Source organism: Ambystoma mexicanum, chromosome 4q, assembly GCF_040938575.1.
Source record: "Ambystoma mexicanum isolate Mex_15411 chromosome 4q, UKY_AmexF1_1, whole genome shotgun sequence".
Lineage (NCBI taxonomy): Eukaryota > Metazoa > Chordata > Amphibia > Caudata > Ambystomatidae > Ambystoma > Ambystoma mexicanum.
In genome coordinates this window covers 105352845-105369829 of record NC_090928.1, presented here as the reverse complement: position 1 = coordinate 105369829, position 16985 = coordinate 105352845, and the positions used below count along the sequence as shown (strand labels likewise).

General features: G+C 48.0%; 1 protein-coding gene across 1 annotated transcript in view; it reads right to left on the bottom strand.

Moving 5' to 3' along the window:
* The window catches only part of SNX5 (sorting nexin 5), a 361295-nt gene that overhangs the window by 266006 nt on the left and 78304 nt on the right, over nucleotides 1-16985 (bottom strand). The window contains exon 2 of the mRNA XM_069607548.1: nucleotides 15888-15992. Coding sequence (XP_069463649.1) covers nucleotides 15888-15992 — 105 coding nt within the window. The remainder of the gene's footprint in view (nucleotides 1-15887; nucleotides 15993-16985) is intronic.

The following is a 16985-nucleotide window of genomic DNA, read 5'->3' as shown; positions in this document are numbered from 1 at the left end:
CGGTCAGAACTCTTAACCCGATTATACTCCGTTCCGGAATTGCGAGTATTGCAATCTGATGACTTTCAGTTTGTGGAGCCATTGAAGGGGCGGAATTCGTGTGTATCTGCCCTTCATTGCAAGTTTCTTTCAACCGCACAGCTGATCAGGAAGTATCGAGATGAACTTTGGGCAGTTGACGTGGAGATAGATGCTGACTTGGATGAACCTGATCCCTGTGTCGATAACGGCGAAACAAGTGGTTCAGCTGATTTAGATGTATGCCCGATTGTACCGAAGGGAAAGAAAGTAGAAGTGGCAGAAATACAACACGTGTTAAAATGGTTGGCTGAAGCACTTCCCGAAGCTCTATCCAACCATTGAACCTGGTCATTACTTTCGTGGAATTGCAGAGGCTTTGCGCATCTGCTGTCCTCTGAGGGGTCAGCAAACTTTGTCGCCAAACATGAGCTAATATGTTTACAAGAGACCTGGGCGATGGACCCTTTATTACTGGATGGTTTTGTGACTTATCAGTCTTTTGCGAAAAGGGGAGAGAAGGGTAGACCATTCGGCGGGTTGCTTACTGGGGTGGCAAGCCGTTTGATCTCGAAACAGATACCCTGTAGTCTAGACAATAATCTGCTGGCAGTAGAAGTTAAATACGGGCCTAAGGGTAAAGGAGAAAAGGTACTGCTGATAAATATATATAATCCTCCTTATGCCTGTATAAGTGAACCACTTCAAGCAGCCCTTCAAGAATTGTTGGCATCCTGGTCAGCAACTCAGGGAAACGGTGCGGTTATGGTAGTTGGCGATTTCAATTGCCGAATACCGGGGGAGGGAGGGCTACACCCACAAAACTCTAGGCTAAGAAACATGCGGTTACTTACGCATAGCAAAAAAGATACTGAAGGCCCGCAATGGCGTCTCTTGTTTGATGACTGGGATCTTGAGATGGTGAATGGTTACACTGTTAGTGACCATCCAGGAAAACCAACGTGGGCTAACGGTTCTTCTTCCAGTACAATTGACTATATATTTATGTGCCCTAAAATGTTGCTATGTGTTGTTGACCTAATGGTATCTTTAAATGAATGGAGTGACCACGCTGCACTTCAGTGTGTATTAAACATTGTCCACACTAAATCAGATAAGAGTAATCTGGGTACAATTCAGGTAAACAAAGCGGGCTCTAGTATCAGGTGGACTGCCCAGAACACACACTTGGCTTCAAAAGCATTAAACATTGAGGACTGGCCCCCATTACCCAACTTCAACGATATGTCTATAGAAGCCATAGAAACTTGGATCAGTCGTTTTTCTAATACTCATGCCTCAACCCCTAATCGGAGTATGATTAAACCAGAGGGTGGTATACCCCCGTTTAACAAAAAGATCAGAGAGACTAAGAGGGAATTTAGAAGGGAGCTGCGCACGATCAAACAAAGGAGCGAACCTTTAGAAAATCTCAGGGTGGCTCTTAGGAAATGCAAGAATAAATATAGAACCAATATCAAAAAGCTACAGCTTACTGAAAGAACTCTGGCATATCAGAAATTGATTCACACCATTTGCTCGAAAAACACTCGTAGCATCTGGGCACTGCTGCGTGAAGCTAGAGAAACTACCAAGGGGCAACTTGCAAACCCTATTGGTGCAAAGGAATGGGAGGATTTCCTGTTGAATCGTAACGCCATCATACAGCCAGAGGAGAGTTTTCCATCGCTTCCTCCAAGATCTAGTATATCATTTGATATGTCATACACAGCGATACTCTGTAAGATAAAAACTCTAAAATCCTCTAGAGCTCCCGGCCCTAATGGCCTAGCCAACATAGTTATCAAAGCCCAACCTGAGTTTTGGGCAGGATTGTTGACAATTATGTTTGAGAAAATTCTGAACCAAGGGGCGATACCTAAATCGTGGCAAACAGCCGTGTTGATCCCGGTATTTAAAAAGGGAAACCGGCTAGACCCGAATAATTACAGACTCCTCTCTATGCTGGACACGACAGGCAAATTGTTTGCCGCTCTGCTGCTCAAGGACCTTCAGACATGGGTAGATGAGGCCCATATATTATCCAAATTCCAATGTGGTTTCAGAAAAGGCTACTCTACCGGGTACAATTTGATGGTAATGAATCTACTAAGAGCAAGAGCCCGTAAAAGAGATGAGCCACCGTTGTATGCACTATACATCGACTTTAAAGCAGCTTTTGATCTGGTACCTAGAGAACGCCTATGGTCTAAACTGGCTGCTCTAGGCTGCCCTGCTGGCGTACTATATTTTCTCAGATTGTTACATCAGAATACCTCAGTCAGGTTAAAATTGGACCAGGAGGGACATCTGACCGGCAAGGTATATCAAAATAGGGGGGTCAAACAGGGCTGTGTGACTGCCCCCCTAGTGTACAATCTGTATGTGCATGATATCCCGCTTGCTCTAACTTCTACTCATAATTGCCCCCCCAAAATCGGGGACTCTGCCTGTACCGTCATGGCATATGCTGATGATTTGGTCATCTTTGACCACACTATTAGTGGCTTACGTAGATCAGCCATTGCATTATGGGAGTATGCCGAATCTAATGGTCTCATTATTAACCTAGACAAAACTAAGGTACTGAGATTTACTAGCAAAAAAGTGTCCCGCGTGAACCTCAGGGTGAATAACAACTTGATTTCATACGCCCCACTCTACCGTTATTTAGGTATTGATTTTGAGCCCAATGGGGACTATGTGGCTCTTAAGCTCTCACGTACAATGCGAGCAGCACAAGTAACATCTTTAATAGCCAACTTTACCAATCAGCAAGGAGGATTTTCACTCTGGGGTACGCGCCAATTATACATGCAGGTATTTATCCCTATGATGACTTATGGTCTAGATTCACTTCTTGACTTAGATCTTAGCTGGCTTCAAATCATCGAGGGGAAATTCTGGCGTCGCATACTTGGCCTGGGCCCGGGAGTCCCGATGGCAATTATTCGATTAGAACTAGGGCTACCCTCTGTGAGGGCCATCGTCATGAAAAGGAGATTGGGCAACTTTTTGAAAATGCGCAGTACAACAGCTAACGCTCTGCTGCTTACCATCTTCCAAGAATTGTGCAAGAAACAAAAACCTCAGTCTCCATCTGCGACGATGATAAAACTTCTTGCTACCATTGGATGGACCTGGCGAGCTGGCCCATATACCAAGCAAGTTCAAAATGCACTTGATAAGAGGGTAGAAATGTGGGATTGGCTAGAGAATTTCGCTCACCTTAGCGCGTTGAAAAGCTACGCATTTGTTCAGTACAGGCTGTACTCTTTCTTGCAACCCCAAGGGTATCTCAATCTATGTCCCTCAAAAAAACTGCGACGATTTATCCTTTTGTTAAGGATGGACCAACTGCCTATTCTCTTGGTTACGGGCAGAAGACAGCAGTTACCACTGGAACAACGCACCTGTCGGCTGTGTGAAGGAAACAAAGTATTAGAGTCAGCAAGGCATGTTTTGACAGAATGTGGCACTATGATTGACGTAATCCATTGTCATCTGGGAAGGTTTTCCCATAATCCAGCATCAATTGGAACGTCATTATTCTGGCATCACTGCATGAACTCTGAGAGCATGCGAGAAATGATAGCTCTCTTCAATATCTGGATTAAGATAGAAGAAATATTGAATATTCAGATCTGAAATCAGTACTCGTAACCTATAACTGTCACTGCCCCGGCCCTTTGTTCCTCTTCTTCTCAGCACCTTCTCTATTTGTTATTTTATATGCTATCTGAGCCTTGAGCTTTGAGATTGATTTTATATGTGTAAATAGTTTATTATCATTATATTGTTATATTATTGTTATATTGTTACTATTCTGTTCTCGGATGTTTAATCTATATATGATGTTTACTCATTAATATGTGTAAAGTTTATTAAATAGACTGCATCACATTAAATAAATAAAATAAATAAAGGTGGGGCTCCGAGGGGTGAAACCCCCCGAATTTACACAAGAAAAGCCATCGGTCGAGTCCTTTTCCTGCTTTTTGGGGGCCGCACAAAATCGACCCAAATAAAAATCGGTCTTTTTTTATGTGCAACCTTGGGAAAGCGGGAAAAAGACATAGAACCGGCAGAACACATTCCCCACCGTCATGAAGAATAACAAGCCTGCCCACAAACAATAGTAGTCATCAGGATGCACGAGTGCTGGAGTGGGGGCGGGCGGGGGTCTTGTGCTCTGCCTGCATTATAGTGCACCAGAATGAGTACCAATCCCTGTGTTGTCCACGGGGATGCCGAAACAGCGAGTCCTTTGCAGCTGCTTCTCGGCCATGCCTTCAGCCACTTCCTCAACAAGCATAATGCTAGCAGTAGGAGTGGGCTATGTTTGGTGCAATCAGCGCCCTTGCTCAAATCACACAATGAAAGCAAATTACCAACTGCGCTTAAGGCAGTAGGTGTACCTGTGCGAGGCGGCTGGCTATGCCACAAGCAGCAGGAGTGTGCAGGGCTTCACCGTCTTCCACTGTGTTAAAACCGTGCATGAGGCAGGAGCATCAGTTGAAGTTTATGTCAGGGCGGATGCGCAGAAGTGGTCAATGCTGATGGTGTTGAAGAGGTGGATCCGGCAATGGATGAGTGAATTAGTATAGCAATGCTAACAGGTGGAGTTGATTGCGTCTGCAGAGCTCAAGCTTCAAACACAGGTAGAAGCAGAGGCACTTTGTGACATATTTCCACAAATGCCCCAGACACTTGAAAGCCATCTTGGTTGCGATGGTGATTTGGCGCTGCCCACACCACCTTGGCTGGTGTGCCGACTTCTTTCGTGCACACGGTTGTATATCCATTCCCACCGTCCTGAGGGAATGGCAGCGACCGGCAGGAACACCAGACATGGCCTCATTTAACCTGAAAGTAGATCGATCAGACCGCCTTCACCAGGGTCTTTCAATTGTCCTAAAATAGGTCATCAGAGGTGGAGGTTAATTTCACATGGAGCGTATAGGGTTCGCAGCCATTCACGTGGGTCACCCCTTTAAGTAGCTCATGTGGTGGCAACCAAGGGTGACTGGTGTAGCTATTGCAAGGAAGTAGCAGAATTAAGGGGCAATGCTTCAGGCCACTTGGAGGACAAAGCTTTAAAGAATGTCATCTTGATATTGCCCTTTCAACATTCCACCAATACCACTGAACGGAGGTTGATCGCTAGAGTGTAGGAATTGATATTTATATCTTACAGGTAACTCTAATAACCTGGCCAGTGAAGTGCCCCTCCCCCCCCCGCCTTTGCCCTCTCAATCACTGTATTCCAACTGAGAGATCCAAGCAGGGACTTAACTAAATCAGTACATTTTTGACACTGTGAAGGAGTGGGCCTTTCTGTTGGGTAAGCCTGTAGCCACACCGACAACACTGATAGGACAGACATTTGAGGAGCTGTATAATGTCGATTTGGATATTCTGAAACAGACCTTCAAGATCCATTTGTATGGAAGACACAGTCTTGACACACTGACCAATGTTGTGTGCCAGGCACATGGGACAGGCGCTACAATAATGGTGAGCTACAGTGGGAAAGTGCCAGTCACAGTTAACAAGAGCAAACATACCAGTTTTGCTCGTATGAGCCACTGAGTAGGTCTGTTGGGGGAAACGTATGGCAAAAGGGCTCTAGGTGCTACCGGGAGGCCATCAGGACTGCGCCATAAAGTATCACTTCCTAACGTACAATTTCTGCAAAACCAGTATGCCTTCCCTTGTTCAGCAGCTACATCTTGTAACACTGCAAGACTAAAGAGGGTGATCGGGGACTGGTCGCTGAAATAAATAAGGACATCATTAGGAGCCAAAGGGCCACCAGCCGGGTTGAATACTCAGACGTGTTTCTTTGAGCAATAGAGAGAGGTAATTAATATACATTAGGTCTGATTACAAGTACGGCGGTGCGGTCAAAAAAGAAAGGCAGTAACGGGGTGGTAATTAGTTACCGCCGGATTACTGCATCACTGTACTGCAATTTCGGCGGTGAATTGGAGGATTTAACACCAGCAAAAAACTGGAGCTCTATGGACTCCAATAAATGGGGACTACCAACACTAGTAATCCAGTGGTAAATCCGCCAGACCAAGTGGCGGTAACGGTAAATCCGTTAGGTGGTATTTCAGCATATTTACCACCAAATTATCACCAAACCTGCAATGAGGTGCATTTGCCTTAACCATTGCAAGGGCAGAAGGAAAGAGGAGGGTGTCTAATAAGGCAGAAACATAACGTCCAATAAATATAGTGGAAACACAGAGGCGGGTTCCAGCTGAGGTTGGAAAGCTCCGTTTCCATAGTAAGTCAACCCCATGGGTTTAGCAGTAGTCCGTGTATACCATGGCAGGCTTTTTTTGCTACAACACAGGCATGGTTAAAAGCAGATGGCTCACAACTTGAGCAGAATGGGCACTTAGCAAGCTATATGCGCCCAACACTTTATACTGTACGAACTGTGTAACCTGTTGCAAATTGTCTCCAAGGATACCTCAAACAAGACCCTTCAGAGCATCAACTCAGGGTTCTAGGAGTCTACATCTTTCAAGTGTAATCTAGGGGGTCAAGATGTGTTCTGTAACAAGACCATTGTGGGCAACCCGATCAGAGGGTGTCTGAAGCAGAGAAGCAGGGTTCATTAGCAACAGAAATAATAGCTTTTAATATTTAGTCAAACGGAATTAGAAATGTGCAGTGTGTACCCTTTCAGGAGTAAAGCAGTAACAGCATGAGGGACCCCAACAGTTACTGAGTGATCTAAAACCAGAGTAGCAGTCTTTTCTATCAACAGGCTAGTTGAACAAACAGATCGAACACAGGGTAGTATTCCTGCTGCAACCAGGCCCAGGGCCGAGCTGCAGTAAGCAATAGAACAGTGCTTGCCGTCGTGCAACAGAGTCAAAACTCCTCACGCAATACCATCACATTCATCGCAGCCCTGAACATTTATTTTAACCCTTCTAAACATGCAGGTGAAGTAACTTAGTTTATGTACTCGACCTAAGAGAAATTAACTTGACCCATGAACTTGATCGCATAATGTGCTATTATTGGATAAACATGGTGAACATGAAGAAAGATTACCAGCAACAGTAATGTTCCTTATGACTAGTCAAGTCTTGTCTAAATTGGAAAACAATTGACTATATATAGTAAATACAAATTTACTATACAAATAAATAAATACAAAATACTATATACTGCGGAGAGAGCAAGATTCCCCACATGGGAGGTACCATAAAGCAAGACTAATTGGAGAGTTATATTACATGTCGGCTTAGACTCTGTAATAGCTTGTTGGTTTGAGTTATTTTTAGACAAATGGCCTCATCACGAGTTGGGCGGTAACCCTTAAAAGCGGCGGTAATGCGCTGCTCAGAGGTGGGGGATAACGCATCAGAAAAATGCACATTTTTGGCCCCAATATTAGAGCGTGCTAATTGCGCCGAAAATTCCCCATTGGGCCCAGTGGACTGGGGAATTACAGTTACTGCCCAACCCTTGGCTAATAGCGCTGGACCGGTTGGCTGTAACGCTGTTAGCACGGGCGGTAACCAGGCAGTAATACCGCCAGGATACCGCCCAACTCGTGATGAGGCCCAAAGTCTAAAAGTTAGAATTTGAGTTGGGTTAGCCTAAGTCATCCCATTCACAATGGACCATTAACCATTAGCAGAATCCTAGTGTAAAGTCAGAGTGTGAGTTAGTGTTTGGACTAAAGAAAAGTGCAGGATATTACCAGAAAGAATATGGTTGGCTGAAAACTGATGCAGAATAATATTAATGTAACAGTACATGTATTTATTAGAAGTCAATTCTTTGTACCAGCTACAGGCCGCTCCCTACTGCCACTCATGAAAATGGAGGAGCAAGGCCATTTGTGAATCTAAAAAGAGCAAGGAATCTGACTTGTCCAATCTAACTATAACTGATATAGCTGAAAGGCCACAATTCAGATATCTATTTTGAGGCTCAGCGTTCTGCATCTTGTCTGCCCTCTCCCAGGGGAGGGGCGGCTGTGCTGTGGACACAATCGCCAGAGACAGTGCAGGCACTGGACTCCAATGCTAGCCCTCCTTCCCAACTCCCTACTTCCGATTGGCCTGGTTAGGAATGTACAAAAGAAAGACCATATTTCTGAAGAATGTCAAAGTTGCATAGTCCTTACCACTTCCTCCGATTTATTCTATTCTCTCTATGGTGCAGTGCTTCCAATGGAAGCTCAGCTAGCCTCCACTCTGGGTTCTCACCCCCCACAATCAACCTGTGGTGGCCATTCCAGTACTTGCTTCGGAAGTCTGGAACTTGGACCCTGATGGAGCAGAGATGGTAGCAGATATGGTTACTCTTTGCTTCTCTTTGGGTCTGGCAGGTGCCACTGAGACTACATTCAGCGGCTGTGTGCAGCAAGCAATCACCCACCATGGACATACCAGACTTACCATCCAAGCTCTGTCCTAGCTATGGCCTCTCCCAGCTCTGTGCCCCCACATGAGTCTGTTAAACAACTCAGTTACAGACATTGAGTACACTTTAATCAACCCCTTGCAATGATTCTTTTCAACATCAGACTTTGGTTACCCAGCCTGCTACATTTGGGTTCAAGCTGATGAACTCTATATATATTTTTTTTAAAATATAATAGACACTTTTTTCAGACTCATTATCAATGCTATAATATTTACCCAACTGCAGGAATCGAGGACCGGGATCCTGACGGGGTTTTAGGATATCCCTCATTAATTTTCATGAGAAAAATTTGCATACATTTAGAATCATTGTATGCACATTTATCTCATGAATGTTAATGAGGGATGTCCTGAAAATCAGTCAGGATTCTGGCCCTCAAGGCCTGGAGTTGGGCAACACATACATACACAAAATGATAAGTTACTCACTGTAGTGACTAACGTACTCTTAGTCCATAGTCCCCTTTCATCCATACTCTTGGGCATCCCTTCCAAGGGACGGGAGACGGAACCTTTTTCACCAGAAAAAACCTTGTTCCCCTTTAAATTTAGAGGCACGCAAGGGTGCGGCCCAGGGAGCATGCGCTGCCCTGACTCCGCCCTCCGGCGCCACACCTCAGTCCCCATTGAAGCGTCGACAATAGATTTAACATTGCCTAATGACACCAGTATTATTAGGGGGGAGGTTCGTGGGACGTATGGAGGAAAGGGGACTATCGACTAAGAGTACATTAGTCACTACGGTGAGTAACTTATAATTACTCTCATGTCCCGCCTCCTTTCCTCCATACTGTATGGACGATTACAACGGATTGTAGCCCCAGGGTGGAGAGGAGATCCTCCTTAAGCAAATGGGTTCCTGAGAACCGCCTGTCCGAAAGCTGCATCAGATCTAGAGCCAGCATCCAAACAGTAATGCTTGCAGAAAGCTGAGGGAGAGGCCCAAGTGGCCGCCCTGCCTATGATTTGCCAAGGGACATGGCGCTGGAATGCGATTGCCGTTGCCTTGGCCCTGACTGCGTGGGCATGCATGTTGGCCGGGAGTGGCTTGTGCTGGCCCTCATATGCTACTTTGATGGCGGAGACCATCCAGCGGGATATGGAAGCCTTAAAGGCCTGATAGCCTGGTCTTGATATTGATATTTTATTTCTATCGCGCTCTTACACAAGTGTTTCAGAGCCAGACAAGTCAAGTCAGGGAACAGGGGAGAACAAAACAGTGATCTTACTAGGCCCAGTGACATTGAGAACGCGCAAGTGGAGGAGAAACAGATAAATAACAATAAATAATAAAGGCAACAAACAGTGGTAGTGCAGCCAGCAATTTGCAAGTGCTAGGTTTAAGGCAGCAGACGGGGTAGGTCTGATAAGTGCAGGAAGAAAAAGGGGGGCTGTAGGGGGACAAATACAGACCCCAGTGCAAGGGGTGGCCCGACGGCAGTGCGGGACGGTGGCAGGGTGAGCAGGTACCTGGGCCTGGAGAACAGAGGGTGGCCAGGTGCACAGTGCCAAGAGAGAACAGATCAGCAGCGGAGAGGGGGAGCGAAGGCAGAAGAAAAGAGGAAGGTCTTGAGGTGCTTCCGGAACCAGAGATGGTTCTCCTCATGTTTTAGAGTGGCAGGGAGGCTGTCCCAGAGGGAGGCTGTCCCAGAGGGAGGCCCCAGCCGAAGACAGAGATCTACCCCCAGCTCGTTTCTTCGAAAAACAACTGACCCTGAGGGAGTTGGAGGTAGAGGAGCGAAGAGCTCGAGAGGGGAGGTATTTGCGGAGGGATAGCTGAAGGTATTTTGGACCCAGGCCCCAGAAAGCCTTGTGGACAATGCAGAGGGTTTTGAAGTTAATCCTTGCATCCACTGGGAGCCAATGGAGAGATTTCAGAGCTGAGAGATACGATCCTAGGGCTTGAGGTCCAGGACAAGTCTCGCAGTCCTGTTCTGGATTAGTCGCAGAGGGCGGAGAGTAGAGACAGGTAGATTTAGAAAGAGGCTGTTACAATAGTCCAACCTAGAGAGAACCACAGCTTGGGATACCATGAGCTTCTGGGGGAAGGAGAAGAAAGGCAGAGTACCTCTGAGGAGGTGCAGTAGAAAATTTGACTTTTTAGAGACCTCAGAGATGTGGGCAAAGAAGGAAAGGGTGGAGTCAAAGAAGACCCCGAGGTTCTTAGCCTCGCAGGTGGGGGTAGGAGGAGGGCCAAGGGAGGCCGGCCAGAGAGTGAGGGGAAAGGATGGTGAAGGTGTGCCGAGGAGCAGGATCTCCGTCTTGCTGGCATTCTCAGACAAAGATCATTGGCGGCACACCAATCTTGAATGGCAGTTAGGCAATCAAAGATGAGAGAGGGAGAGGAGGTGGCAGAGGGCAGCCTGAAAATGAGTGTCGTCAGCATAGCACTGGAAATTTGAGCAGAAAATGGCAATGCAGTGGGCGAGAGTTGCCAGGTATTGGTTGAAAAGCCAGGGCGAGAGGTTAGACCCCTGGGGAACACCACAGGTAGAGAGGAAGATCGATGATAGGAAGGAACCAAGCTGGACCTGGGAGGGTCAATTTGAGAGGAAAGAGGTCAGCCAGAGCCTGATCAGTGATACCCAAGTTTTCACAGAGACGGTTGAGCCGGATGGTATGGTTGACCATGTCGAAGGCAGAAGAGAGATCGAGGAGGATGAGGACAGAGGCAATGTTAGAGTCAAGGTTGGAGAGCAAATCGAAAGACAAATAGGGCGTCCGATTTGCAAAAGCCCTTGGTCCTGTCCAAGTAGAATTTCAGGGCTCGCCTGACATCCAGGCAGTGCAGCACTCTCTGTGCTTCGTCCTTGGGATCGTAAAAAACGTAGGAAGGACTATTTCCTTGTTCAAGTGGAAAGCAGATGGAACCTTGCACAGAAATGCCGGGTGTGTCTGTAGGAAGACTTTGTCCTTGTGAAAGGTAGTATATGGTTCCGAGGCGACCAGCACCTGGATTTCGCTGACTCTACGAGCTGAGGTGAGGCCGACTAGTAAGGCCGTCCTGATGGTCACCAGCCTGATGTCCACGGATGCCATTGGCTCGAACGGTTTGTGCACCAGGGCACTGAAGACTATGTTAAGGTCCCTTACCGGGTGCGGTCTCTTGTAGAGCCTTGCGGGTCCCGTCAGATGTTTCTTGACGATAGGATTGGATTAGGAGAAGATGCCTTCCTCAGAGGACCTGTAAGCCCCAATGGCTGCGAGGTGTCTGCGGCAGGTGTCCACCTGCACGCCTGAGTGGGCAAGGCGTGCCGAGAAGGAGAGCACATCGTCCAAGGTGCATGTCAGGGGGTCGATTCCCTTGGAGTCTGCCCAGTGGCAGAATCTGGTCCATTTGCTTTTGTACTGGGCCCTGGTACACCTGCTCCGGGTGCCCTGTATGATCTCCAGATTGGCCTGTGAGAGGCTGAGGTGCCGAAGCGTTACCTGCTCAGGTACCACGCTCTGAGGGCTATTTTCCCTGGCGCAGGGTGGATGACTCTGCCCCCCTGCTGTGCCAGAAGATGTGCTTGGCCCATCGGGAGGTGAATCGGGGGCACTTCCGAGAGACTGAGCAGCTCCGAAAACTATGGCCTGGCCGGCCATCATGGAGCTATTAGAATGAGAAGGAGTTGGCGAGACTCCTTGATTTTTCAAATTATTCTGTGAATCAGGGGCGTGTGCGGAAAGGCGTAGGCTTTCATGCCGGTCCAATGGAGGTGAAATACGTCGCCCAGAGAGCCGGGCCCTGCCCTTGCCAGGACGCACACTGGGGACACTTCTTGTTTTGCCAGGTGGCAACACTTGGGGGTGACCCCACCTGTTGAAGATCTCCCGAATAACAAGGTCATTTAGCTGCCACTCGTAATGGTCTGCTCCCAGCCAGCTGAGCCGGTCTGCTTCCAGATTGGATTCCCCCGGGAGGTGGACTGCCATGAGTTAAATGTCGTTTTCCAGGGCCCACTCCCACATGCTGATCGCTAGTCAGCACAGAGGAGGGGATCTGATGCCTCCCTGCTTGTTGATGTAGCACATGCTGGTCGAGTTTTGCGTCTGAATGAGGACAACCTTGCCACTGAAGTGGTAGGAATGCTGTGAGCGCCAGCCAGATGGTGTTCAGCTCTAGCCAACTGATGTGGTATTCCTGCTCCTGTCCAGTCCGGGTGCCGTGGACAGAGATCGTCCAGGGTGGCTCCCCAGCCCTCGAGCGAGGAATCCGTGGTGACGGTGGCCTGCGGAGTGGGTGGTCGGAAGCGCTTGCCCATCCGTAGGTTGCCGTCTCTGGACCACCAAGTTACGTCCGGGTGGAGAGATGGAGGAACGTTGACCATCTCGGATTGAGAGCCCCGCTCCTGGTTCCATGAGGCCGCAAAGTGCAGCTGAATCCCGCTCATCCTTAGTCTCGTGTGCGGGACGGCTAATAGGACCGCTGCCATTAGACCCAGGAGATGTTGGTACCACCATGCCAAAGTCACTTCTCTGTTGAGGGAGTGAGTGGTGGCCCTCTGGATAGCCGAGATTTTGTCCTCTGAAGGAAATACCTTCTGGGAGCACGCGTCCCAGATGAGGCGCAAAAATGTCAGTCTGCGTGGGTTGCAGCTGCGACTTCTTGAGATTGAGAGAAAAGCCCAGATTGTGCAGAGTGTTCATAAGGGCATAGGAAGAGTGATGAACTGCTTCTGGAGATGTAGCCCTGACGAGCCAGTCGTCGAGGTATGGGTAGATGTGGAGGCCCCGCGCTCTGAGGAGGGCTGCCACCGCATTCATGAGCCTGGTGAAGACCCTGGAGGCGAGTTAAGGCCAAACGGAAGGACTGTGTACTGAAAATGGTAGCCCATGATGCTGAACCGAAGGAAAGAGCATTGGGGCTGTCAAATCGGGACGTGCAGGTACGCGTCCTTCAGGTACAGGGAGCACATTCAGTCTCCCTTGTCCAATGTCTCAGCTATAAAAGCTGGCGTAACCATCTTGAATTTTTGCAGGGGTAAGGAGAGGTTGAGGGTGGTATGGTCCAGCACAACTCTCAGGCCTGCCTGGTACTTCTTCTGAATGGTGAAAATTCTGGAGTAAAAGCCAAAGCATCGCTGGAAGGCTGGGACTTCCTCCACTGCCTGGCTCTCTATGAGCGACCGGATCTCTGCCAAAAGAGTTGCTGTCCCAACCTGTGGGAGTGGAGGGGTGGGGGGAGAAGAGGCTGGGAAAGGGAGACGGTACCCCGTGGATACTACGGAGAGGATCCAGGAGTTCGCAAAATTCTGGTGCCAGAAATGTGCATGGAGAGCAAGCCTGCCCGCCACCAGAGACACGTGGACCCGAAGGGGCGTGTCATGCCTTCTTTACCTCGAAGGCTGTCGCGAAGGAGGGGGACTAGAAAAAGCCCTTACTCCCCCCCCCTTTTTTTGCTTGCGCTGGCTCTGAGATAGCGAGCAGTCCGGCTGCCTGGATCTACGCTTCTAGAAGCCTCGGAACTCTCCGTACATACGACCCCTATCGGAGCGCTGCTGAGATTGGGTGTACGATTTGGGTGTGGTCTTTGTTAGGATGGATGAAGACTTGGCCGTTTGTGAGCTGTTTTTCTTTTTGTCCAGCTCTTCATGGAGGAGTGGAAAAGGCCCCCCCACTCGAACGGTAGATCTAATATGCATTCCTGGACGTCCGGGTTGAATTTTGTTGCCCAGAGCCAGGCTGTCCTCATGTCCATGGCGATACAGATGGCACGGCCAGAGGTGTCAATATGGGCCACGGTGGATTCCATGAGATCATGCGCCACCAGCTTGGCCTCGGCTAGCCCCGCCTTAAAGCGTGATTGGCTGTGGGTGGGGAGTTCCGGGAGGAAGTCTGCAATTTCCCGCCATAATCTTTGGTTGGCGGCAGCCAGCAAGGCATCTGCGTTGGCCTGACGAAGATGTAAGGACGCGTTGGAATAGAGTTTCTTGCCATACGCCTCCAAGATCTTCTCCATGCCTCGCAGAGGAGGCGGCTGAGGACGACTGAGGCTTGGAGTATAGTGATGCTGCAGCGATCACCAAGGAGTGTGGCTGAGGATGGCCCGAGAGCAAGAGTGTATCCCCCTCCATCTGCCTGTACTTGGCGTCCAGGTGTCGACTGACCGGCTGGGCTGAGCGGGGTTTGAGCCAGCCCTTCTTGGCCAGGGAGACTACATTGGTCTGCAGAGGAAACCCCGATTTGGCAGCGGGACATCGTGTGAGGACTTCTGCCAGAACCCCCTCTGCTGGCTGCTCGACCTCAGGTTGGTAAATTGAAAAGCCCTAGTCCAGGGATATTATTGTGGGACCGATTAGAAAAACACCTTCACTTTCAGCCGCCTTCTCCCCTTCCCAGAAACATGTCCAATCTGAACAAACTATCAAAGGCTGAAGTCTTCCTCTCGCTAGTCTATCATGCGCCCTTGCACTGACCTTTTAATTGTTCGTCCTGTTCACATTCTATTTTCATTGTGCGTCCCTGAGGCCTATGGGCATGCAGTGCTCTATAATAATTAAAATAATAATAAAATACTGCCGTACCATAGGTCACTTAAGAGGTCAATCACCTTATCCCCTCTCCCTTGTCCCACGATATCACATCGCTGCTCTGCTACCTACAGGGAAGCATGCCATTCTAACACCCTGGTGGGGGGAGCAAGCCAATCCGATAGCTAGAAACGCAGGCTTTAACCACCGGTACAAGGCCGCGCTCCATGCCGCCCGAAGGCCAGCTCTCCCGCCGCCATCTTCCCCCCATACTCTGTCCCTTTTTTTTCAGCCCCCTACTTTCCTTATTTCGGCAGTGGCAACCGCCGCCGCATCAGCTCCTTTCCCTTGTTCCTGCAGGCAACCATGGAAAGGGAAGAGGAGCTCTGTATGGAGCCCTGCCCTATCTTTCCCTGTTGGCCATCTTGGAAAAGGATTTTCCTTCGTACAACAGTACGCGCGCGCATCCCGATGTACGAAGGAAAACACTTTTTTTAGCACACAAGGTCACCGCTTTGGTAACCCAGGGTGTTAATAGCCTTAACACCCCCCGACCCCCGCCCTACCCCGTTCCAGCCAATGGAGTGAGGGATTAACGCCATATTAGTTATCCCAGCTGTCCAAAGACGCTGATCACTGGAAGTGATGTCACAAAACAGGAACAAGGAAAGGTTTAACTATCTGCATGAGAGGCTGCAACCAATAAGAAAATCCTGATGCTGTGCCCCTAGTCCCAATTTAAACAGGGGGCTAGAAGTACTAATCACTAAAATATGATATTTTGCCTAAACAGTGATAACAAAACACAAATGTCCCCAAAGCACTATATATAGTTGATGAGCACCAATTATCCATGTGCCAGGCCACAAGGACATTTCTTCACAGGATGGGAGCCTCAAGCTTCTTCCCACTCATTTGCATCAGCAAGCACCAGCATAGGTAATCGCCTCACCTTGGTATGAACTGTGAATTTCACCTTGTCTCGTTCACTGACTGCATCAGGAATATCAATCTGGAGCGAAGGGTCTATGTTCAGATCCACAGACACCGACCTCATCTAAAAGAAAAGAGAAAACCGCAGCTGAAAGCAAACGTTCAAATGCGTCAAACTAACAAGGCATACAAACATGCTGACACTATGCCATGCAATGAAAATTAGCATGCAAACGATGCTGTAACATGTTAAATATACACCGCGGAGTTCAAACTCAGTTGGCACTAAACAAAGGTCTTTGGTTACAGTATGTGAAATTGAAAAATAAGTCACTTGCTTAAAATACAAAGCAAGGTCACAGTGAAGAAAACGCGATACAGGCATTAAGGAGATGACTGCACTAATAGGAGAGAAATGAAGCAAAGGCATTCAGTCAAGCAGCACATTCTCAGTACAAAATGGAGTACTATAATCCTCATTTGTTGATTTCCTAAGCCAAGGTAATCGAACATTCAGTTGTGGCAGAAGGCCACTTAGTTTCTTAGGTTTTCTTTGGTCCAACTTTATATGTTTAGTCACAAAAGAAAATGGCGACACAAAAAAAGAACGTTTGAAATTCTGAAAACAAAACTACATACATTTCAATCTTAGCCCATTGTATAATCTCAGAATCGTATCCAAGCTGTTTTTTTTAGATGAAACTCCAGTGGCTGACTGGTTCAATTCCTGTATCTTTGCTGAGAGGGGGGAGGGGAGGGGGAGTGGCGCAAGTGGTTAAAACAGATTCCAGTACTTCCAGAATACCGGAAACCAATGTCAGAACTACATTATTTTGGTCTCATTTTCTGGAAAGGATTCTGCACTTATGGTTCACTGCTTTCTCCCATATCAGGATGCCAAACTAAACGCAGTTCTTTTATCTTGGCATTCTTGTGCAGGGTCAGAATACAGCTATGCGCCCTAAAATTCACCATATCAGCACGGCCCCAAGACTGTTGCATTGGTTGCTCGTCAAGAGGTTTGTAAAATTCAAAACACAGCACAAGTCAACCAACATCTTCTCTGTGTTTTCCGGTTGGGCTACCCCCAATGGAATTCCTTTCCCACAGAACAACT